The 26,648-nt window shown below is 39.4% G+C and overlaps 1 protein-coding gene and 1 non-coding gene across 6 annotated transcripts in view; one reads left to right on the forward strand and one right to left on the reverse strand.

The window, feature by feature from the left end:
- The window catches only part of PRPSAP2 (phosphoribosyl pyrophosphate synthetase associated protein 2), a 95,343-nt gene that overhangs the window by 44,606 nt on the left and 24,089 nt on the right, over nt 1–26,648 (forward strand). For all 5 annotated transcript variants that reach the window (XM_057500793.1, XM_057500791.1, XM_057500794.1 and 2 more), the window contains one exon: nt 6,832–6,887. In XM_057500793.1, coding sequence (XP_057356776.1) covers nt 6,832–6,887 — 56 coding nt within the window. The remainder of the gene's footprint in view (nt 1–6,831; nt 6,888–26,648) is intronic.
- LOC130683721 (U6 spliceosomal RNA) lies at nt 9,091–9,197 on the reverse strand. Its single transcript, XR_008997597.1, has one exon. It is a non-coding gene; the product is annotated as a U6 spliceosomal RNA (small nuclear RNA).

The following is a 26,648-nucleotide window of genomic DNA, read 5'->3' on the forward strand; positions in this document are numbered from 1 at the left end:
AGAGGCACCTGCAGGCCTGAGGACGGAGGCTGCAGTATCTCACCCTGCTCCAGAGGTCAGGCTGCAAGCCTCTCCAGTGGCCCAGTCGTTGCTCTTTCACATAAGCTTCTGCCTCAGGACTTGAAAAATCTCACTTAAGGGTTCATTGTTGAAAAGAAGTGTTTTTTTTTTACACAGCAATAGTATGACTCCTTTCAGGTTCCTGGGCCGGATTCCAGTGTGTGTGTGTATGTGGGAAGGTGTTTTCCCATACATGACACCAAGCAGTTCTCCAACACCAGCAGGGTATCCAAGAACTCAGTTCAATTCTGATGCTTTCTGCCCTGAGACAGCACCAGATTCCCCAGGTTAAGGGCTCTGTCCTCCACCCCCACTCCAGAGGCTGGGTGCAAGCCCCAGGCTGTTCCCTGTGCTTCTGACCTACTGGTTACACATGGCGGGGGGGATCCCAAGACCTACGCCTTAGCTTCAGTTAATTGGCTAGGGCTGCTGACAGAACTCAGGAAACCATTTAGGTTTATCAGTTTAATAAAGGATACCGTAAAGGGTACAAGTTAACAGCCAGATGAAGAGATAACAGAAGGCAAGGTCCCAGATAAAGGAGCATCTGACCTCGTGGAGCTCAGGGCCTGGCTTGGTGGCACATGGAAGCTTTCGTTTCCCCAAGCATAGAAGCTCTCTCCAACAGAGAAGCAGGATCTAAGAGAGCGATGAGCTCTTCCCAGGGGTTTCTGTGAGGGCTTCATTGCATAGTGGGGTCCAGAAGTCTCTCATTAACATGACAAGACACCCATTTCCCCTGTAAGGCTCTGCAGTGTTTTCAGGAACTGTGGATGAAGACCAAATATACCTGGGGAATACATATTTGGTCATATGAATGAGCAAATATGTATTTCTTATAACTTATTTTATCACAGAAGTCAGGATTCAACTCTCTTACACTGTATGTAGCTCAGCAAACTAGGGAAGTGGTTCTTTGTTTTGATGGCGAGCTAACAGTGATAACTCCAGCTGTTTGTTTTAAAATACTCCATCCTTCATTCATAAAAATAAAACAGGCTATAAAGTGAAGTACTGTATGGGAGTTCACTGTTAAAAAGGACTTTTGAAAGACCTATACTCTGAAAACTACAAGACACTCATGAGAGAAATTCAAGAAGATACCAATAAATGGAAACACATCCTGTGCTCATGGATAGTAATAATTAATATTGTCAAAATGGCCAACCTACCTTAAGCAATCTACAGATTCAATGCAATTCCTACAAAAATACCAACAGCATTCTTCAACAAACTAGAGAAAATCGTTCTAAAATTCATATGGAACCACAAAAGACCCCGAATAGCCAAAGCAATCCTGAGAAGGAAGAATAAAGCAGGGGGGATCTCACTTCGAACTTCAAACTCTACTACAAAGCCACAGTAATCAAGACAATTTGGTACTGGCACAAGAACAGACCCATAGACTAATGGAACAGACTAGAGAGCCCTGATATAAACCCAACCATATATGGTCAATTAATAAAGGAGCCATGGACATACAATGGGGAAATGACAGCCTCTTCAACAACTGGTGTTGGCATAACTGGACAGCTACATGCAAGAGAATGAAACTGGATTATTGTTTAACCCCATACACAAAAGTAAAATCAAAATGGATCAAAGACCTGAGTGTAAGTCATGTAACCATAAAACTCTTAGAAGACAACATAGGCAAATATCTCCTAAATATAAGCATGAGCAACTTCTTCCTGAACGCATCTCCTTGAGCAAGGGAAACAAAAGCAAAAATGAACTCACGGGACTACATCAAACTAAAAAATTTCTGTATGGCAAAGGGTACCATCAACAAAACAAAAAAGCATCCTACAGTATGGAAGAATATATTTGTAAATGACATATCTGACAAGGGGTTAACATGCAAAATATATAAAGAACTTACATGCCTCAATGACCAAAAAGCAAATAACCTGATTAACAAATGGGCAGAGGATATGAAGAGACAGTTCTCCAAATAAGAAATACAGATGGCCAACAGACACATGATACATCACTAATCATCAGAGAAATGCAAATGAAAACCACAATGAGATATCACCTCACACCTGTAAGGATGGCCAGCATCGAAAAGACTAAGAACAACAAATGCTGGCGAGGATGCGGAGAAAGGGGAACCCTCCTACACTGCTGGTGAGAATGTAAGCTAGTTCAACCATTGTGGAAAGCAATACAGAGGTTCCTCAAAATAAAAATAGAAATACCATTTGACCTGGGAATCCCACTCCTTGGAATTTACCCACAGAATACAACTTCTCAGATTCAAAAAGACATATGCACCCCTATGTTTATCACAGCACTTTTTACAGGAGCCAAGATATGGAAGCAATCTAAGTGTCCATGAGTAGATGAATGGATAAAGAAGATGTGGTATATATACATAATTGAATACTATTCAGCCATAAGAAAGAAACAAATCCTACCATTTGCAACAACATGGATGGAGCTGGAGGACCTTATGCTCAGTGAAATAAGCTAGGTGGAGAAAGACAAGTGCCAAATGGTTTCCCTCATTTGTGGAGTGTAACAATGAAGCAAAACTGAAGGAACAAAATAGCAGCAGATCAGAGACTCCAAGAAGGAACTAGTGGTTATCAAAGGGGGAGGGGTGTGGGAGGGTGGGTCAGAAGGGAGGGAGAAGGAGATTGAGGGGTATTATGTTTAGTACACATGGTGTGGGGGGTCACAGGGAAAACAGTGTAGCACAGAGAAGGCAAAGAGTGAATCTGTGGCATCTTACTACACTGATGGACAGTGACTGCATTGGGGTATGGGGGGCTTGATAATATGGGTAAATGCCATAAGCACATTGTGTTTTCATGTGAAACCTTCATAAGAGTGTATATCAGTAATACCTTAATAAAAATTTTTTTAAAAAAAGGAATTTTGTTCTTTTTGCTTTTTCATAGCATTCTTGTCTTATGCATGTTGTTTTCAGGTATTAGAGCTTCTCAAGCAGAGGCTAGATAGACCATATTTTTCTGAATCTAAGATGCCATCAAAAAAGATTTTTACAGTATTTACTTCATCAAGAAAGAAGAAAGCACTGCTGCTTAAGCTAGGACACCATGCCTTTGTGTCACTTAAGGATCCTATTCACATTTTGATGCTGACGCTTTTCGTATTTGACAGCTCATTGACAACTCTGTTTCTCTTGAGTTGACATGTTATTACATTTCTCTTGAGTTGTCACTGGAATTAATGCCAGCGCTGGAAAGAAGGTTCAGGTAATTGGATACTCAGTGCCTTGGCACTCTCCTCATCTGTTCTGAGCATTTGTCACTTTCTCCTGCCTTCAGTTGCACTGCTGTGCACAAGTAGGGCATCCTTTTCAGATTCCATCCTTTCACAGCTTCATCTGTTAGTGCGGAGTCCTCCTTTCTTATTTCCCATGAGGCATTTGGTTATTGCCTTGAAAGAAAATAAGAAACTGTGGTCATTCCTCCACTGATGACCATTTAATTGATGACTGAGATTCACACCCCGCTGCTCTCTTCCTGTGTCTTTCTGCATGTGTGGTAAACTTCCATTTTAATGTGGAATCACAGTGAACTCTTCCTGAAGACATTTTGGATGTCAATTAAACTCAGCCCATGTAGAGCCAACAGTGCCTGTAGCTCACGTGAGATGAGGACCACAGGGCCTCTGTGGCCTTCACGCATGCAAAGGGATGAAAAGCACATCGCAGCTTCTTTTGGGGCAGCAGCGGCTGTTAAGGTACTACCAAGTAAGACATCTAGATCTACAGATAGTAAAATAGGACAAAAAGTGTTCTGGGCATTGATTAAATATGGTACAAGAACTTTTAGAGTTATCCTGTTTCTGATTCTTGAGCTGCTTTTTTTCCCTCCTGTGTTCTTCTAAGTGTCTTTATATTAAGGCACTCTCATTATCAGAGAAATGAGGTATGGTAGGAAGTGGAAAACTGGGGACAAGGAAGAGGTATAGCAAAGGGGTTTAGGGTGTAGGGAAATATCATTTTTTGTGGTGCCCCACATGGCTCTGATATTTTTGCTTAATGGTTCAGAGGAAAACTATAGATTTTGGAAGTCAGACTTACATGACATGTAGTATGTTTTTCCCCTTCACTTGGTAAGAGTAGTCTTCCTATAAAATGACAAATGAAAACTTAGGTTTATAATGGCAGTGTAGAGAAATGCATATTTGTATATCATAATTCTATGTGTAGTACGGATAAAACAGCTTCCCCGGACTGGTTCTCGTCAGGAGTAACCCTGTTTCCAGCTTGCCTAGTGTCCTGTATCCTCTCAGACCTTTCTCTTTGTATGTATTCCTTGTCTGTGTATACATATTATAGATACTGATTCGTGGGTGGTGAGTGCCTTTAAAAAGAAACATTGACATATTTGTTTGCCTTGTTCTGCAACTTTTTCTTTCCTTTGCCTGGTATCTGAGGTCTTTTCATGCTAAGATAGTTTTCTTTCTTTATAATTGCTGCATAGTACTCCTTAGTTTAGATCAGCAAAGTCTAACAGAACTTACATGTGAAAATGTTGCTTGCTGCCCAGTATGGTAGCCACAAGTGGCTGTTGAATCCTTGAATTGTGTCTAGTGTGACTGAAGAATGGAATCTTTCATTTAGTTTAAGTTTAAAGAGCTACATGTTTAGATGTTTAAAGCACAAGTTTAAATAAGCCACAGTTTTTTAAACTATTTCTCCCTTGATTGTGTATCAGTTTAATTTTTTACTCTTTTAAGGGAAATATTTTATTTTCAAAAAATGTATAAGTAATGTTGCATTGAAAATTCTCGTACTTATCTCTCTGGGTACTTGTATAAATTTTTCTGAGATATATTCAGAAGTAGAATTGGTTGGTTGACAAGTACATTTTTAATATTTTAATAAATGTTGCAAAAATTGCAGTTTTCTGAAAATTTAATATTTTAATATAATAAAATCTCAGTTATCTGAGGGGGCTGTATTAATTTATGTGAAAAATACATATATTTCTCTGTGCCCTTAATTTTGCCAATTTAATGGGCAAAACAGTACTATATTATTTGAATTTTTTACTTTACTGATTTCTGGCATGATTGAACATCTTGTCATTTTGTTTTTTGTGGGGAGACAGAATTTCCCCCATCTAAAATAGTGTTTTATCTTTTTGCTCTGGTTTTGAAATTGCGGCATGATGTGTCTGAGGTGGATCTCTTTTCCATTCATCCCACTAGATACACAGTGGGTCCCTTTTATTCTCTGGAAGTTTTTTTCCGCCTATAATTTGAGTATTTCATCCCTTGTATTTTTTTCATTCTCACCTTTGGTAACTATTAGATGTTGAAAATGTTGAATGTAGTCTCTATATTATTTAACTTCTTTTTTTTTCAAGTTTTGCATTCTCGTTTACCACCTTGTGGGAAAATTCCTTGGCTTGATTTTTCACGTTTGCTCTTGGTCTGTGTCCATTCAGCCTGCTAGCTACCGAGTTTCTTACTTGGACCTTAATAACTTCCACCTCCTAGGTTTCCTTCTGGTTCCTTTTCATAACAACTCGTTCTTTCTTAATGCATTTGGTTTCCTGTTTTAACTCCTGGGGAGAAAATGGAACTGTTTTTATTAAACAGTCCTTTTCTTCTACAACCTCCTTTCTTATTTGCTCTATTAACTGTTTCCTCGGTTGTTATTTCTTCTCTTGCCTGGGTTGAGTGCTGTCTGATGATGTTTGATGAAGCAGGGAATTATGTAAAACAGTTTAGAAAGACTTCCAGCAGAAATGAGGAAAATGCCTAAATGAAAACAGTCTTTGCCACCTGCTCCTTGATTCTGTGGGGTCAGTTAGGTTTTTCTGTGGAGACTTCTGATCCATGTGGTTATGCTGGATATAATAAAGCCTTCTTTAAATTAAATCAGTTTTTTGTTTGTTAACTAAGTGTTATTTAGTGTGTCCCTTGTGCTAGGCATTGTATGAAGGGCTAGATGTTATGAAGTGCTTATATTGAAATTCATTGATCTAACATAATTGTGAGGGAAAAAAGTGAGGACATGTTTGAACAGAAGAATACGACTTAATGAAGTGATTAAATTTCAAGAATATAGTTTGAAAATAGTGCCAAGATGAAGTTAGAAACAATAAACCATGTTTCGACTTAAAGATAGTTCTGTCTTCTAACCTCTCAGAAAGTGGTAACAGGTATTTCTTCAGTTATAGTCATCACTATCACAGACCACTTCAAATGTTCAACAGTGAAAGACTTCAAGACAGACTGATATTTTCATATTTACATAAGGGCTTTTAATATCTTTATGAAACAGCACTGGTCTGATTGTCCTTTAACAAATTGGTGTTTCTATATGCCTTGACGGAGATAACATTAGAGAGCCATTTGTTTGGACCACACTAATTTGGAATTTGACAGTTACCTTGGATTCAGGTTAGATTTGTATCATTTTTGCACAAGGAAATTACATGTAACTGGGATTCATAAAAGGATTTCCTGTTGATCTTACAAAAACATCTGTATACCACATGTCAGTATTTGCTGGTACATAGATAGGAACTATTCATCCATTAGCCCTACCTTTTCTTAAAAGAAGTTTGTGAGGCTCCCACCTTGACATTTTTTCCTGGGTAGGCGATTATTCATTTTCCAAAGGAGACATTCACTTTGAACTTTCTCTCTTTTTGGGAAACTTTCAAGGCATTGGGTGGTCTTTTTGAGTCTGTAGGAATGTCCCTTCTTACTGATTGTTGGGGTTGGTGTGAAGAGCCTGTAGAGGCCTGGCAGTAACCCTTGACCTCTCGTCTGTCACAGATCCCGGATTACAGGAATGCGGTGATTGTTGCCAAGTCTCCAGCCTCAGCCAAGAGGTAGGCGGGAACTTAGGACTGCTCCTTGGATCCACATCCGGGGATCACATCCTGATCGGATCTCAGGCGCTCTGGATTCTACCTCAGTTGTTCCCATTGGTGGCCCGCATTTTATTCCTGTGGATGGATGATTTAAAAGATGGTCTGCCAACTGCATTTATTAAGTGATGATTCATTTTCCTCTTCTTTTCCCAATCCCCATCTGTGACTGCCTGTCACATTTCTTGATGAAGGCCATCCGGGTCTGAGGCATCGTGACCTAGTGCTTCCTTGGTCCCGTATTTGCGGCTGCTTGTCGATCATCAGATCTGCCATTTAAAAGAGCAGCAAATATTTTTTGTGGTTCTTGATTGCCTCTTATTCCAAGAACTTGGTAATTTATTAACAGAATTGTATCCAGCCATGAGGCTACTGATTGGTTTGTGTTAAAAGGTGACACTTTATAAAACCAAACCACCCTGAGGCTTACAAAGGGGCACTGTTGAGAGTTACATGCAACCTGGAGCAGCTGATGAGTCAGTTATAATAAGGCTTAAACTTGGGTGTGGGTTGAGAGGATTTCATATACCAATGTTTTCCAATGAAGCCACTCCATTGGAGAGGGAAAGTCAAATGTAGGGAGAGGCTTTTTCCTAAAAAACCTTGCTTAGAATGATAGGCATACCTCAGAGATAATATTGTGAGTTCAGTTCCAGACCACCACAGTAAAACAAGTATTGCAATAAGCTGAGTCAGGTAAATTTTTGGTTTCCAAGTGCATTTAAGAGTTATGTTTACACTGTAGTCTGTTAAGTGTGCAATAGAATGATGTCTAAAAAAAAATGTACATACCTTAATTAAAAAATATTCTATTGCCAAAAAATGCTAACCATCATCTGAGCTTTCAGTGAGTTGTAATCACCTATCTGAGATTATCATAACAAATATAATAATAATGGAAAAGTGTGAAATATGGTGAAAATTACCAAAATGTGACACAGACACAAAGTGAGTAAATGCTTTGGAAAAATGTTGCCAGTAGACTTGCTTGACCCAGGGTTGCCACAAACTTTAAAAAATGGACTCCCTGAGAAGCCCCGTAAAGTGAAACTCAATAAAAAGAGGTGTACCTTTTTCCCGCAACTGAATGCCTTCGCATATGGCATCATTGTTGGGTCCTGTGGAATGAAAGAAAGCATAGGTACTTCCGGTGGGTCTGTGTAAAGACAAAGGAGAGCTTGCACATAGTAAACCATCCTTTAAAAGATATTATAGGTAAGTAGTTTTCCAGTATAAATTACAAGTAACATTTAGTATATTAAATAAATTAGGTTGGCATTTGTGATAAAACCATGAAGTCATCATGTTCTCAGAACCATCCTCCTAGAATAGCCAGGGCTGTGCCCATACACACTTCCTTCCAGAAGCTGTATCGGAGTCTCACTGTCAACTTGATTAAGTTATAGTAAAGAGTGACTCGTTTTGGATCATAAACATTTCAAACAACTTCTCCAAACATTTGTGCAAAGATTGAATAAATTTTTGAAAATTAAGGTAAAAATCACAAAACATGCAATTAGCCACTAAGAGTATACAGATCACTTGCATGTAGTTCATTTACAGTGTTGTGCAATGACCACCTCTCTCTCTAGTTTCAAAACTTTTGTAGCATCCCAGAATCCCCCATCCTCATCAAGTAATTAGTCTCCATTCCCTTCTCCCCACTGCCCCGGGCAACCACTGATCTACTTTCTGTCTCTGTGGATTTGCCTATTGGAGATATTTCATATTAGTGGAATCATACACTGTGTGGCCTTTTGTGTCTAGTTTCTTTCACTTAGCATAATATTTTAAAGGTTCATCTACACTGTAGTATGTATCAGCAATACATTCCTTTTTTTTTTTTTTTTTAGTATCATTAATCTACAGTTACATGAAGAACATTATGTTTACTAGGCTCCCCACTTCACCAAGTCCCCCCCACATACCCCTTCACAGTCACTGTCCATCAGCGAAGTAAGATGCTGTAAAATCACTACTTGTCTTCTCTGTGTTGTAGAGCCCACCCTGTACCCCCCACCCACATTATACATGCTAATTGTAATGCCCCCTTTCTTTTTCCCCACCCTTATCCCTCCCTTCCCACCCATCCATCCCAGTCCCTTTCCCTTTGGTAACTGTTAGTTCATTCGTGGGTTCTGTGATTCTTTTTTTTTTTTTTTTTTTTAATATGGAATGCTTCACGAATTTGCATGTCATGCTTGTGCAGGGGCCATGCTAATCTTCTCTGTATCGTTCCAATTTTAGTATATGTGCTGCCAAAGCGAGCACGGGTTCTGTGATTCTGCTGCTGTTTTTTCGTTTTTTGTTTTTTGTTTTTGCTATCATTAATCTACAATTACATGAAGAACACTATGTTTACCAGGCTTCCCCCCTCACCAAGTCCCCCCCCCACCCCACTACAGTCACTGTCCATCAGCGTAGCAAGGTGCTGTATAATCACTACCAGTCTTCTCTGTGTTGTACAGCCCTCTCCATACCCCCCCACAACACTATACATGCTAATTGTAATGCCCCCTTTCTTTTTCCCCACCCTTATCCCTCCCTTCCCACCCATCCTCCCCAGTCCCTTTCCCTTTGGTAACTGTTAGTCCATTCTTGGGTTCTGTGAGTCTGCTGCTGTTTTGTTCCTTCAGTTTTTCTTTGTTCTTATACTCCACATATGAGTGAAATCATTTGGTACTTGTCTTTCTCCGCCTGGCTTATTTCACTGAGCATAATACCCTCTAGCTCCATCCATGTTATTGCAAATGGTAGGATTTGTTTTCTTCTTATGGCTGAATAATATTTCATTGTGTATATGTACCACATCTTCTTTATCCATTCATCTACTGATGGACATTTAGGTTGCTTCCATTTCTTGGCTATTGTGAATAGGGCTGTGATAAACATAGGGGTGCATCTGTCTTTTTCAAACTTAGACTGCTGCATTCTTAGGGTAAATTCCTAGAAGTGGAACTCCTGGGTCAAATGGTATTTCTATTTTAAGCACTTTGAGGAACCTCCATACTGCTTTCCACAATGGTTGAACTAATTTACATTCCCACCAGCAGTGTAGGAGGGTTCCCCTTTCTCCACAACCTCGCCAACATTTGTTGTTGTTTGTCTTTTGGATGGTGGCGATCCTTACTGGTGTGAGGTGATATCTCATTGTGGTTTTAATTTGCATTTCTCTGATGACAAGCGATGTGTAGCATCTTTTCATGTGTGTGTTGGCCATCTGAATTTCTTCTTTGGAGAACTGTCTATTCAGCTCCTCTGCCCATTTTTTAATTGGATTATTTGCTTTTTGTTTGTTGAGGTGTGTGAGCTCTTTATATATTTTGGATGTCAACCCTTTATCAGATCTGTCATTTATGAATATATTCTCCCATACTGTAGGATACCTTTTTGTTCTATTGATGGTGTCCTTTGCTGTACAGAAGCTTTTCAGCTTGATATTGTCCCACTTGTTCATTTTTGCATTTGTTTCCCTTACCCGGGGAGATATGTTCGTGAAGAAGTCACTCATGTTTATGTCTAAGAGATTTTTGCCTTTGTTTTTTTCTAAGAGTTTTATGGTTTCATGACTTACATTCAGGTCTTTGATCCATTTTGAATTTACTTTTGTGTATGGGGTTAGACAGTGATCCAGTTTCATTCTCCTACATGTAGCTGTCCAGTTTTGCCAGCACCATCTGTTGAAGAGACTGTCATTTCCCCATTGTATGTCCATGGCTCCTTTATCGTATATTAATTGACCATATATGTTTGGGTTAAGCAATACATTCCTTTTTAAGGCTAATATTTCATTGGATATATATATATATATATATATATATGTATGTATGTATGTATATATGTATACACACACACACACACTATGCTTATCCATTTATCCATTGTGTGCAAGTTTCTGTGCTGACATGTTTTCATTCATTTCTTGTGGATGTATGCCTAGGATTGAAATTGCTGGGTCATAATTCTATGTTTACATTCTTGAGTAACCACCAAACTTTTTCTCAGAGCAGCTACATCATTTTACATTCTTATTAGCAATTTACAAGGGTTCTAATTTCTCCACACCCTTACCAAAACCTTATGGTTTTTAGATTATAGCCATCCTAGAGGGTTTGAAGTAGTATCTCATTGTGGTTTTGATTTGTATTTCCCTAATGATTAATGATGTCAGGCATCTTTTTCCATGCTTGTTGGCCATTGATGTGTTTAGAGAAATGTCTACTCAAGTCTTTTGCCCATTTTGTAGTTGTCCATTTGTCTTTTTGTTGTTGATTTGTAGGAGTTTTTAATATATATTCTGGATACTAGACCCTTATCAGATATTTGATTTGCGAATATTTTACCCTGTTCTTGTAGGTTATCTTCCCCCTTCCTTGATAATGTCCTTTGATGCACAAAAGTTTTCAATTTCTCTGAAGTGTAATTTAGCTTTTTGTAGTTTGTTGCTTGTGCTTCTGGTATCATTTCTAAGAATCAATCACAAACTCCAAGTTCATTATGCCCCTATGTTTTCTCCTAATAATTTAGTTTTAGCTCTAGTATTTAGTTTGTTGATCCATTTTGAGTTAATTTTTGTATGTGGAGTGAGGCAGGGGCCCCGCTTCTTTCTTCTCCATGTGATTATCTAGTTGTCAGCACCATTTGTTGAAAAGACTGTTCTTTCCCTCTTTGAGGCTTTGGCACCCTTTTAAAAAACCAGTTGGTTATAGATGTTTGCACTTTTTTCTGGACTCTCCGTTCTGTTCTGTTGTTTGTATGTCAGCACTACATTGTTTCAATTACTGTAGTTTTGTACTAACTGTAAGATCAAAGCAATCAGAAGTGGGTGGAAATGGGAATACCGGCTCTGTACCTGTCCTCTGCTGACACCAGGGGGTGGCCTTGCCATCCCTGGGATAGGGAGAGTCCTGAGTCCATTAGGCCTCCTCTGACAGCACCTCAGTGGGGAGGGGGAGAGATGCCTTTTTACTGCTGGGTTGGGGTAGAGGTCCAGCTTTCACTGTCCACTACACTGGTGCAGGGGCTCATCAGGCCCAGTGGGCATCAAGGCCCAGCTGCCTACTTCGCCTTCTCTTAAACACCCTGTCAGAGGGTTTGGGGGGCATTATAGCTTCACGAGGGAGGAAGCGAAGAGCCTCCCTTTAGCCTCTGCATGTGTAGTTTCTTCTGTGGTGTTTGGCTGGAGTTGGGTACTTGTGGTTTAGTTCTCTGACTTGCGAGGCTGCCCCTCCTGTGGTTCCTGGGCTGGAGAGTGTAGCTTTTTGTTGTTGCTGTTTTTTGTCTGTGCCCATTGGCATTACTGGTTTGCCTTCTTCCCCAGCTGTACGTCTGGGATAATGAGGCAAAAAGAAAACCCGGGCCACCCGCCATGTGGCTCCTTCAGGCCAGTGGGCCTTCTCCTCTCCGCTTCAGAGTTCGCTCATGTTTGTGTCATGGAAGTCCCCAGGGTTTTAGCTGTCCTTGGGGGGAGGACCTGTGCATGTTAGTGGAGGCATGTGTGGCAGCAGAGGATGACGATACATCGTCTCCACTAGGCCTTATGAGAACATGACGGCCTCTCTCTTGGCTCAACCAATTGGACAGGCTTCTGTAACTTCCGCGATGCTCAGTTTACATGTGTTGATGATGGCAGTTTCATCATTGTGGCGGCCTTTTGCTAAGTTTATTTGGCATTTGCTAGTCCTGCAGTGATGTTTGTCACTCACCTGTTTGGACAGGGATTGAGAACCCGTTGTGCTGGGTCTGATGCGGCCTCAGAAGACACCCTCAGCGAGTGTATGTTTAGTGTCAGGTGTTTTATCCACTGTTATGGAATGAATGTTTGTGTCCCCTTGAAGTTCATATGTCATAATCCTAACCCCAATGTGATGCTGTAAGGGGATGGGGCTTTCGGAAGGTAATTAGGTGGCAATGAACAGCTTAAATATAAGAGCTAAAAACTGAAAAGCCCAGGAGGCATGAACTTCCAGCTGGGATGTAGCCAGTAGTGAGAACCATGGTCAAGGTGCAGTCCCGCCAAGCCTCAGTTTCCTCGGAAACTTACCAAGGTGACTCAGCTGCATGTTGATTACTGGAAGGTAGTCGTACGCTATGTACTTCTCAGAGTTTTTCTACACCAGTGATTATAGGGTTTGGGTGTTGGCCAAATAGGATTGAAACTGACTTGCCCATTCACTCGGTCTTCACTCGGTGCATACCCACTCCATGCCAGGTGTGTGCCAGCATTGTGGATAAAATGAACTATGACGGCTTTCCAGGGAGTGAGCAGTGCAGACATCCTCCTCTGCTCTAGAGCCTGCTGCCCCCATGTGCCGTTTGGCTAGTAGGTCATTAGGTAGATTAAAGGATCCAAACTCTTTTCCTCCAGCTTCTGTAATTGAGTCCCACATAAAGTTACACATCATTAAATAAATGTTTTAGGCTGGAGATGGTTGCTGCAGAAGACTAAGTTCTGTAGGGATGAGGTAAAACATAGCTTGGGATTTTGCTCTCTGCATGGAAGGTACTGCTCTGTGCTCTGTTGCATCTGACAGTAGCATGGCCCTCATGGCTGACTCCTCACCCTCCTGTAGCTATGCAGTGGTGATTTTCTTCTGTTCCAGTGCCCTGATTTGCACATTCATACAGTTAGAGCTTGAGATGGCACTTTCTGGCATAGTGACATGCCATTTTTTTAAATGATTGTTTCTAGCTCCTCCACATTTTTCATTTGGTACCTCACCTTACAAAGTTACTGCATTTAGTTTAAAAGATACCCTGGAGCAGCGGGAAGATAAACTAGGAGTCAAAAGACATGGGCCTCCAGTGAGGGCTTAGCCAATCTTTGTAGGAACTGTGAGAACCACGGTCAAAGTGCCGTCCTTCCAAACTTCAGCTTCCTCATCCGTGATGAGAGTAATACCTGTACTCCTCATCTTACAGAGTTGTAGTAAGCATCAGAGAGCATATGGAAGGATTTTACAAGTTAAATACCATTATGTAGCATGATGGTTAGTGTCCTTACAATTCTGAAGTGCCTGATGAGTAGGTCTAAATGTAGGGCCACGGGTTTTGGAGTTCTTTGACAATGAGCAGGTATTTTGAATAAAAGGGGTCATCTAAGAATATAAGTTCTTTAGTAAGAAACAGAATTTGCTTTAATGAGTTATTTGGAATTGTCTTCTTAGAATAACTGAGTGGATAGAAAAAAAAATCTGAGATCCTGTGTCTTAGTCTGACTATGATGTAAATTAACTGTCATTGTAGCACAGCCAGGAGCAATACTGAGTTGCTTTGGAATTCCTCTGTGACTCTTAGTCAGCATCTTACAAAACAACATCACCTACAGGAACCATCCTGATTCTTTTTGGAATCAAGTGGGAATTTAAGTTACATGACTAAGTTAAATAAAGTATCCAGAAACTAACGTCAGTGTGCAGGTAATGATTTTGTTTTCCCTTGAAAGTACTGTGTTTTGTGGAGGTTTGTAGTATAGAGAAAGCATTTTCTAGGAATTGGGAGACCTCTATGGATCCTAGGTGGAAAAGACCCCCTTAGAGAATAACTAAGAGGTAAATTCTTTCAACAGCAATCTTGCTTGCAAAGCCAGTCTTGAGTTTGGAGGAGGAACTAATCTGTGGTGCCAGTCTTCATGAGGTTAGGCTAGGGCAGAAACTGGTTAAGATTTCCATTGTATGTGTCTGAACATTTTTTTCTTTGAGAATTTCTTAAAACTATTTAGAATTTTTTAAAAGGGTGAATTTAAAGTTATGCAAATATTACATCTTAAATCTTGGGATATTAAGCGTTTTTTATTAAAATAATTCTCCTTCTTTATGACTCTCCTTCTTTTCCCTAAGTAACAGTATTCTCTCTCTCACACTCACGCACACACAGATACATTTTTTTCTATCAGATGTAGTACAACTCTGCTCCTGTGAAGTCTTACTAGTTTTTTCTCCTTAAAAGTATAAATTAGTTTCATCATAGACAGGGTCAGACAATAGGTATTTCCTTATGTGCATAGAGATTTTTTTATACCACAGAAGACTTAGCTATGTGTACTGCAGAATGACATCTTCCTTTATGTTGAGAGAGATAAAATGTAACTTTTTTTTTCCCCAAATCTCTAAGACTTTATTAGTATATTTATTTAAAACTATAACATATAGTGGTTTGAAAATTTAATAATATTATCATCATCATTATCTAATACTGTACACTCACCATATTCCAGACATTGTTTTAAATCCTTACTTTTATTACCTGATGTGATCATTACAATAGTCCCATGGTTAAGTATTATTTATTATTTCATAATTATTCTCATTTTTTTTTTTTGAGAGGGCATCTCTCATATTTATTGATCAAATGGTTGTTAACAACAATAAAATTCTGTATAGGGGAGTCAATGCTCAATGTACAATCATTAATCTACCCCAAGCCTAATTCTCATCAGTCTCCAATCTTCTGAAGCATAATGAACAAGTTCTTACATGGTGAACAAATTCTTACATAGTGAATAAGTTCTTACATAGTGAACAGTACAAGGACAGTCATCACAGAAGCTTTCGGTTTTGCTCATGCATTATGAACTATAAACAGGTCAAATATGAATACTCATTTGATTTTTATACTTGATTTATATGTGGATCCCACATTTCTCCCTTTATTATTATTATTATTATTATTTTAAATAAAATGCTGAAGTGGTAGGTAGATGCAAGATAAAGGTAGAAAACATAGTTTAGTGTTGTAAGAGAGCAAATGTAGATGATCAGGTGTGTGCCTGTAGACTATGTGTTAATCCAAGCTAGACCAGGGCAATAAAACATCCACGGATGCAGAAGATTTCTCTCAAAACAGGGGGTGAGGTTCTAAGCCTCACCTGTGTTGATCCCCAATTTCTCACCTGATGGCCCCCCTGCAACTGTGCCTGTCTTAGGTTGTTCCTCCCTTGAGGAATCTTACCCGTCTCTGGCTAACCAGTCATCTTCCGGGGCCATACAGGGAAATGTAAAGTTGGTAAGTGAGAGAGAAGCCTTATTGTTTGAAAAGGTTAGCTTTTTACTTCTTTGCAGATTTATGCCCTGTGGCTTCTATGCCCAACATTTGTCTTGAGGTATCTTTACCACTTGGAGGAATTATGATACTCGGTAAATTCGATATGAGGCACGAATTCTATTTAAGGGTTGTAATTAGGAAGGAAGAAGAAAAGCTATAGAGGTAGCAGATGGAAGCAAACATGGGAAGATTGATTATTTCTTTGACGTATCTTCTTGTAGAGTAACTTAAGCATGTATAGGTTTTAAACTACTAATTAAATTGCGCACACACATTAACATACTAGGAATACAGTTACATAACCAAAGGAGATCTATAATTACCAGCCATCTCCAGTGAAGCCAAGAAAACCAGTTAGGCACCTTAGGCATTTGTGAAAATTTGTCTATGATATGATGGATATTATCCAACTGTACTTGAACAGTCTGAGAGAAATCAGACAAATTAAAACAACCCATTCCTGGGAACTCTTCACATCCCATATGTTCTTTTAACAGTAGGTAGTCTGGAGTTGTAAGATTTTGGAGCGCTACAGCTTGCACTTCTCCTAATTCTTGGTTGAGTTCCAACAGTATAGATCCAGTCAAATTTGTTGTTTTACTGTATGCACAGGCCAGCTTAGATATCTCCTTCTTCATTCCAATGGCAAGTCCAGGAACTGGAAAATGTAACTTTTTAAGAAAGTATTTCAAAATAGAAGGATTGCAGCATGAACTTAAATTTTTTGAAATAATTACTAACCCAGTAACAAAACTTTCTTTAGTTGTGTAGTGCATATGGAAAACCTGGGTAGAGGTGAGATTTCTGTCCCACCAGGGAATACTATTCTCTATTTTCAAGTGCCCCCTACCGCACACACATGTGGCATTTAGATGACTTGGCTGTATCTAGTACAGATGGGACTCAGTTCAATCTCTGATTTATGATGACAGCCCTTATAATTGTTTGTTTTAGCTATTCTTGTGAGCCATTAGAAACTTGTTTTGAATTTTTAATGTTTGTAAACCAAGATTGAGAGAACCTCTTGGATCTTAAAGCACTTGAACGTTATTGTGTGTTTAGGTGCTGAAGATGAAAGAAAGAGTAAGACCCCAATGGTGACTTCTACCAAACATGTAAGGAAGTCATTGTACATGAACTCTTCCAGAAAACTGAAGAACAAGTACTTCCTAGCTCACTTTATGAGGCCAGCATTACCCTGATAACAAAGCCAGACACAGGCATTACAAGAAAAGAAAAACAGAGACCAATGTTCCTCATGAACATAGATGTAAAAATTCTAAGTAATAGCAAATGGAATCTTACAATGTATAAAAAGGATAATATGTCACAAACCGTTTGGGAATAAACTAAAAAAGAAGAACCATAAGATTACCTTAGGAGATTAAAAAAGCATTTGACAAAATTCAATTTCTATTCCTGATAAAAAGTTTAAGAAAACTAGGAATAGAAGGGAACTTCCTCATCTGATAAGGGGCATCTATAAAAAACACCCTGCTAACATCATACTTAATGGTGAAAGACTTATTGCTTTCCCCCTAAGATCAGGAACAAAATGAGGATGTCTACGCTCCCTACTTCTACTCAACATGTACTGGAGATTCTAGGGAGTGCAATTTAAAGAAGAAAGAAAGGGAGGGGCGGAAGATGGCGGCGTGAGTAGAGCAGCGGAAATCTCCTCCCAAAACAACATATATCTATGAAAATATAACAAAGACAACCCTTCCTAGAATAAAGATCAGAGGACACAGGACAATATCCAGACCACATCCACACCTGAGAGAACCCAGCGCCTCGCGAAGGGGGTAAGATACAAGCCCCGGCCCCGCGGGAGCCGAGCGCCCCTCCCCCCAGCTCCCGGCGGGAAAAGAGCAGGCAGAGCGGGAGGGAGACGGAGCCCAGGGCTGCCGAACACCCAGCCCCAGCCATCAAGGGCCAGAGTGCAGGGCCCCCGATATTGGGAAAACAGGGCAGCAAGAACAGTGAGCAGGCACTGGAGGCTGGGCGACAAAAGACATAAGAAAAGCGCGCGACCATTTTTTTTTTTTTTTTGCTTTTTTGCTGCTTTGTTTTGGCGAGCGCTTTTTGGAAGTCTTAAAGGGACAGGGACCCCAATACTAGGGAAACAGGGCAGAAAGACCAGTGAGCAGAGGCCTGAGGCTGGCACCGGAGAATAAAGAAAAACGAACGACCACCTTTTTTTTTTTAACTAAAATTTTTTTTTTTTTTTTAATTAAAAAAATTTTTTTTCTTGTTTTTTTTTTGTGGTCGTTGTTTTGTTTTGGCGGGTGCTTTTTGGAAGTCTTAAAGGGGCAGGGCGGGTCACTTAATCCAGAGGTAGGGAATCCGGGATCTCTGGGCACCCTAACCCCTGGGCTGCAGGGAGCAGGGAGGCCCCTTACGGAGATAAATAGCCTCCCAGCAGCTCCTGCTCCAACGCGACTCCACCATTTTGGAGTAGCTGCCCGAGCCAGGCCACGCCCACAGCAACAGCGGAGATTAACTCCATAGCAGCCGGGCAGGAAGCAGAAACCCTGTCTGCGCGCAGCTGCGCAGCACAAGCCACTAGAGGCCGCTGTTCTCCCAGGAGAGGAGGGCCACAAACCAACAAGAAAGGAAGTCCTTCCAGCCGTCACACGTCCCAGTTCTGTAGACTATTCCTATCACCATGAAAAGGCAAAGCTACAGGCAGACAAAGATCACAGAGACAACACCAGAGAAGGAGACAGACCTAACCAGTCTTCCTGACAAAGAATTCAAAATAAGAATCATAAACATGCTGACAGAGATGCAGAGAAATACGCAAGAAAAATGGGATGAAGTCCGGAAAGAGATCACAGATGCCAGAAAGGAGATCGCAGAAATGAAACAAACTCTGGAAGGGTTTATAAGCAGAATGGATAGAATGCAAGAGGCCATTGATGGAATTGAAATCAGAGAACAGGAACGCATAGAAGCTGACATAGAGAGAGACAAAAGGATCTCCAGGAATGAAACAATATTAAGAGAACTGTGTGACCAATCTAAAAGGAACAATATCCGTATTATAGGGGTCCCAGAAGAAGAAGAGAGAGGAAAAGAGATGGAAAGTATCTTAGAAGAAATAATTGCTGAAAACTTCCCCACACTGGGGGAGGAAGTAATCGAACAGACCACAGAAATACACAGAACCCCCAACAGAAAGGATCCAAGAAGGGCAACACCAAGACACATAATAATTAAAATGGCAAAGATCAAGGACAAGGAAAGAGTGTTAAAGGCAGCTAGAGAGAAAAAGGTCACCTATAAAGGGAAACCCATCAGGCTAACGTCAGATTTCTCAACAGAAACCCTACAGGCCAGAAGAGAATGGCATGATATATTTAATACAATGAAACAGAAGGGCCTTGAACCAAGGATACTGTATCCAGCACGACTATCATTCAAATATGACGGTGGGATTAAACAATTCCCAGACAAACAAAAGCTGAGGGAATTTGCTTTCCACAAACCACCTCTACAGAACATCATACAGGGACTGCTCTAGATGGGAGCACTCTTAGAAGGAGCACAGCACAAAACACCCAACATATGAAGAATCGAGGAGGACGAACAAGAAGGGAGAGAAGAAAAGAATCTCCAGACAGTGTATATAACAGCTCAATAAGCGAGCTAAGTTAGGCAGTAAGATACTAAAGAGGCTAACCTTGAACCTTTGGTAACCACGAATTTAAAGCCTGCAATGGCAATAAGTACATATCTTTCAATAGTCACCCTAAATGTTAATGGGTTGAATGCACCAATCAAAAGACACAGAGTAACAGAATGGATAAAAAAGCAAGACCCATCTATATGCTGCTTACAAGAAACTCACCTCAAACCCAAAGACATGTACAGACTAAAAGTCAAGGGATGGAAAAACATATTTCAAGCAAACAACAGTGAGAAGAAAGCAGGGGTTGCAGTACTAATATCAGACAAAATAGACTTCAAAACAAAGAAAGTAACAAGAGATAAAGAAGGACACTAAATAATGATAAAGGGCTCAGTCAAACAAGAGGATATAACCATTCTAAATATATATGCACCCAACACAGGAGGACCAGCAAATGTGAAACAAATACTAACAGAACTAAAGGGGGATATAGACTGCAATGCATTCATTCTAGGAGACTTCAACACACCACTCACCCCAAAGGATAGATCCACTGGGCAGAAAATAAGTAAGGACACGGAAGCACTGAACAACACAGTAGAGCAGATGGACCTAATAGACATCTATAGAACTCTACATCCAAAAGCAGCGGGATATACATTCTTCTCAAGTGCACATGGAACATTCTCCAGAATAGACCACATACTAGGCCACAAAAAGAGCCTCAGAAAATTCCAAAAGATTGAAATCCTACCAACCAACTTTTCAGACCACAAAGGCATAAAACTAGAAATAAACTGTACAAAGAAAGCAAAGAGGCTCACAAACACATGGAGGCTTAACAACACACTCCTAAATAATCAATGGATCAATGACCAAATCAAAATGGAGATCCAGCAATATATGGAAACAAATGACAACAACAACACTAAGCCCCAACTTCTGTGGGACACAGCAAAAGCAGTCTTAAGAGGAAAGTATATAGCAATCCAAGCATATTTAAAAAAGGAAGAGCAATCCCAAATGAATGGTCTAATGTCACAATTATCGAAATTGGAAAAAGAAGAACAGATGAGGCCTAAGGTCAGCAGAAGGAGGGACATAATAAAGATCAGAGAAGAAATAAATAAAATTGAGAAGAATAAAACAATAGCAAAAATCAATGAAACCAAGAGCTGGTTCTTCGAGAAAATAAACAAAATAGATAAGCCTCTAGCCAGACTTATTAAGAAGAAAAGAGAGTCAACACAAATCAACAGTATCAGAAACGAGAAAGGAAAAATCACGACAGACCCCACGGAAATGCAAAGAATTATTGGAGAATACTATGAAAACCTATATGCTAACAAGCTGGGAAACCTAGGAGAAATGGACAACTTCCTAGAAAAATATAACCTTCCAAGATTGACCCAGGAAGAAACAGAAAATCTAAACAGACCAATTACCAGCAATGAAATTGAAGAGGTAATCAAAAAACTACTAAAGAACAAAACCCCCGGGCCAGATGGATTTACCTCGGAATTTTATCAGACATACAGGGAAGACATAATACCCATTCTCCTTAAAGTTTTCCAAAAAATAGAGGAGGAGGGGATACTCCCAAACTCATTCTATGAAGCTAACATCACCCTAATACCAAAACCAGGCAAAGACCCCACCAAAAAAGAAAACTACAGACCAATATCCCTGATGAACGTAGATGCAAAAATACTCAACAAAATATTAGCAAACTGAATTCAAAAGTATATCAAAAGGATCATACAACATGACCAAGTGGGATTCATTCCAGGGATGCAAGGATGGTACAACATTCGAAAGTCCATCAACATCATCCACCACATCAACAAAAAGAAAGACAAAAACCACATGATCATCTCCATAGATGCTGAAAAAGCATTTGACAAAGTTCAACATCCATTCATGTTAAAAACTCTCAGCAAAATGGGAACAGAGGGCAAGTACCTCAACATAATAAAGGCCATCTATGATAAACCCACAGCCAACATTATATTGAACAGCGAGAAGCTGAAAGCATTTCCGCTGAGATCGGGAACTAGACAGGGATGCCCACTCTCCCCACTGTTATTCAACATAGTACTGGAGGTCCTAGCTACGGCAATCAGACAAAATAAAGAAATACAAGGAATCCAGATTGGTAAAGAAGAAGTTAAACTGTCACTATTTGCAGATGACATGATACTGTACATAAAAAACCCTAGGGACTCCACCCCAAAACTACTAGAACTGATATTGGAATACAGCAAAGTTGCAGGATACAAAATCAACACACAGAAATCTGTGGCTTTCCTATATACTAACAATGAACCAACAGAAAGAGAAATCAGGAAAACAACTCCATTCACAATTGCATCAAAAAAAATAAAATACCTAGGAATAAACCTAACCAAAGAAGTGAAAGACTTATACTCTGAAAACTACAAGTCACTCTTAAGAGAAATTAAAGGGGACACTAACAAATGGAAACTCATCCCATGCTCGTGGCTAGGAAGAATTAATATCGTCAAAATGGCCATCCTGCCCAAAGCAATATACAGATTTGATGCAATCCCTATGAAACTACCAGCAACATTCTTCAATGAACTGGAACAAATAATTCAAAAATTCATATGGAAACACCAAAGACCCCGAATAGCCAAAGCAATCCTGAGAAAGAAGAATAAAGTAGGGGGGATCTCACTCCCCAACTTCAAGCTCTACTATAAAGCCATAGTAATCAAGACAATTTGGTACTGGCACAAGAGCAGAGCCACAGACCAATGGAACAGACTAGAGAATCCAGACATTAACCCAGACATATATGGTCAAGTAATATTTGATAAAGGAGCCATGGACATACAATGGCAAAATGACAGTCTCTTCAACAGGTGGTGCTGGCAAAACTGGACAGCTACATGTAGGAGAATGAAACTGGACCATTGTCTAACCCCATATACAAAAGTAAACTCAAAATGGATCAAAGACCTGAATGTAAGCCATGAAACCATTAAACTCTTGGAAGAAAACATAGGCACAAACCTCGTAGACATAAACATGAGTGACCTCTTCTTGAACATATCTCCCCGGGCAAGGAAAACAACAGCAAAAATGAGTAAGTGGGACTATATTAAGCTGAAAAGCTTCTGTACAGCAAAAGACACCATCAATAGAACAAGAAGGATCCCTACAGTATGGGAGAATATATTTGAAAATGACACATCCGATAAAGGCTTGACGTCCAGAATATATAAGGAGCTCTCACGCCTCAACAAACAAAAAACAAATAACCCAATTAAAAAATGGGCAGAGGAACTGAAGAGACAGTTCTCCAAAAAAGAAATACAGATGGCCAACAGACACATGAAAAGATGCTCCACATCGCTAATTATCAGAGAAATGCAAATTAAAACTACAATGAGGTATCACCTCACACCAGTAAGGATGGCTGCCATCCAAAAGACAAACAACAACAAATGTTGGCGAGGCTGTGGAGAAAGGGGAACCCTCCTACACTGCTGGTGGGAATGTAAGTTAGTTCAACCATTGTGGAAAGCAGTATGGAGGTACATCAAAATGCTCAAAACAGACTTACCATTTGACCCAGGAATTCCACTCCTAGGAATTTACCCTAAGAACGCAGCAATCAAGTTTGAGAAAGACAGATGCACCCCTATGTTTATCGCAGCACTATTTACAATAGCCAAGAATTGGAAGTAACCTAAATGTCCATCGATAGATGAATGGATAAAGAAGATGTGGTACATATACACAATGGAATACTACTCAGCCATAAGAAAAGGGCAAATCCAATCATTTGCAGCAACATGGATGGAGCTGGAGGGTATTATGCTCAGTGAAACAAGCCAAGTGGAGAAAGAGAAATACCAAATGATTTCACTTATCTGTGGAATATAAGAACAAAGGATAAACTGAAGGAACAAAACAGCAGCAGAATCACAGAACTCAAGAATGGACTAACAGGTAACAAGGGGAAAGGGACTGGGGAGGATGGGTGGGTAGGGAGGGATAAGGGGGGGAGAAGTAGGGGGGTATTAAGATCAGCATGCATGGGGGGGTAGGAGAAAAGGGAGGGCTGTAGAACACAGAGAAGGCAAGTAGTGATTCTACAACATTTTGCTATGCTGATGGACAGTGACTGTAAAGGGGTTTATAGGGGAGAGCCTAGTAAACATAATATTCGTCATGTAAGTGTAGATTAGTGATAGAAAAAAAAAAAAAAAGGGCAGTTCCTGTGTGGTAACCTCCAACGAGTTCTACACAAGGGTATAAAGGGCATATAAAAGTGTAGGCAAAGGGTCTGTTTGTGTTTATACAGAGGATCAAAGCCTAATTGGGCTACCCCGAAAATGAACTAAGATACGATATGAAAAAGAACTTCCAACATCTGCACTCTCTGGAAGACTCATGCCAGAAGATGATCATCAAAAAACCCCAACAAAGATCCATGCACTGCTACAGCTGTAGATGCACTCATCCCACCAGTTCCTGGACTTGCCATGGGAATGAGGAAGGAGATATCTAAGCTGGCCTGTGCATACAGTAAAACAACAAAATTGGACTGGATCTATACTGTTGGAACTCAACCAAGAATTTGGAGAAGTGCAAATTGTAGCGCTCCAAAGTCTTACAACTACAAACTATTTACTGTTAAAAGAACATATGGCATGTGAACAGTCCCCAGGAATGGGTTGTTTTAATTTGTCTGATTTCTCTCAGACTGTTCAAGTTCAGTTGGACAATATCCACCATATCATAGATAAGTTTTCACAAATGCCTAAGGTGCCTAACTGGTTTTCTTGGTTTCACTGGAGATGGATGGTAATTACAGATATGCTTTGGTTATGTAACTATACTCCTATTATGTTAATGTGTGTGTGCAATTTAAGTAGTAGCTTAAAACCTATACATGCTGAAGTTACTCTACAAGAAGATATATCAAAGAAATAATCAATCTTCCCAAGTTTTCTTCCACCTGCTACTTCTATAGCTTTTCTTCTTCCTTCCTAATTACAACCCTTAAATAGAATTCGTGCCTCATATCAAATTTACCGAGTATCATAATTCTTCCAAGTGGTAAAGATACCTCAAGACAAATGCTGGGCATAGAAGCCACAGGGCATAAATATGCAAAGAAATAAAAAGCTAACCATTTCAAACAATAAGGCTTCTCTCTCACTTACCAACTTAACATTTCCCTGTATGGCCCCGGAAGATGACTGGTTAGCCAGAGACGGGTAAGATTCCTCAAGGGAGGAACAACCTAAGACAGGCACAGTCGCAGGGGGGCCATCAGGTGAGAAATTGGGGATCAACAGAGGTGAGGCTTAGAACCTCACCCCCCCGTTCTGAGAGAAATCTTCTGCATCCGTGGATGTTTTATTGCCCTGGTCTAGCTTGGATTAACACATAGTCTACAGGCACACACCTGATCATCTACATTTGCTCTCTTACAACACTAAACTATGTTTTCTACCTTTATCTTGTATCTACCTACCACTTCAGCATTTTATTAAAAATAATAATAATAAAGAGAGAAATGTGGTATCCACATATAAATCAAGTATAAAAACCAAATGAGTATTCATATTTGAACTGACTGTTTAGAGTTCATAATGCATGAGCAAAACCGAAAGTTCTGTGATGACTGCCCTTGTACTGTTCACTATGTAACTTATTCATTATGTAAGAATTTGTTCTACATGTAAAAACTTGTTTGTTATGCCTCAGAAGAGTGGAGACTGACAAAAATTAGGCTTGGGGTGGATTAATGATTGTGCATTGAGCATTGACTCCCCTATACAGAATTTTATTGTCGTTAACAACCATTTGATCAATAAATATGAGAGATGCCCTCACAAAAAAAAAAAAAAAAAAGGACAGACTTCCAATGGTAAAATAAAAACCGGGATGTAATGTATAGCATAAGGAATATAGTCAAGATATTGTAACAGCCTGGTAGGGTGATAGCTGGAACCTAGAATTATGTATATAAATGTTCTACCACTGTGTTGTACACTTGAAACTCATGTAATGTAATACTGTGTGTCAACTACCCTTCAATAAAAAATAATTATTTAAAAAAAAAAAAAAGAAGAAGAAAGAAAGGCACCCAGTATGGAAAAAAAGTAAAACAGTTTAAATTTGTAGGTGATGTTATTTATGTAGAAGAATCTGAAGAAATCTATAAAAATGCTATTGGGACTAATAAATCAGTTTAGCAACTTTGCAGGATCTAAGATCAATATACAAAAATCAATTGTATTTTTGTATCCTAGCAGTGAACAATTGGAAAATGAAATGAAAATTAAAGTCATACCATCAAATTAAGTGAAACACTTAGGGATAAATCTAAGATGTTCAATACTTGTACACTGAAAAATAGAAAACATTGCTGAGAGAAATTGAAGACCTAAATGAGTGGAGAGTGGAGAAAGATACTGTGCTCTTGGGTCAAAAGACTGTTATTAAGATGGAACTTCTCCCCAAATTGGTCTACAGAATTGATATCCCTCAAAATGTTAGCAGACTTTTTTGTAGAAATTGAGAAGCTGATTCTAAAATTCATATAGAAATGCAGAGAACCTAGAATAATAAAAACAACTTTGAAAAAGAACAACAAAGTTGGAGATGTAGCACTACCTGAACACAAGACTTATTATTAAAACTAAAGCAATCATGATTATGTAGTGTTGGAATTAAGATAGAAAAGTAGATCAGTGGAACAGTATATAGAGAGTCCAAGAATAGACTCACATTACATATGTGGAATACTAATTTTAACAAAGGTGCAAAGGTAGTTCAATGGAGAAAGAATAATCTTTTCAACAAATGGTGGAGTACTTAGATGTTCACATGCAAGATATTGAATTTAGAGTCATACATTATGTACAAAAATCAACTAAAAATGAATCATACACCTAAATGTAAAACCTAAAGCTATAAAACTTGTAGAGCAAAACATAGGAGAAAATCTCTGTGACTTTGGTTTAGGCAATGATTTCTCAAATATGACATCACCAGCACAATTA

This window comes from Manis pentadactyla, chromosome 4, assembly GCF_030020395.1.
Source record: "Manis pentadactyla isolate mManPen7 chromosome 4, mManPen7.hap1, whole genome shotgun sequence".
In the NCBI taxonomy this organism is placed as follows: Eukaryota; Metazoa; Chordata; class Mammalia; order Pholidota; family Manidae; genus Manis; species Manis pentadactyla.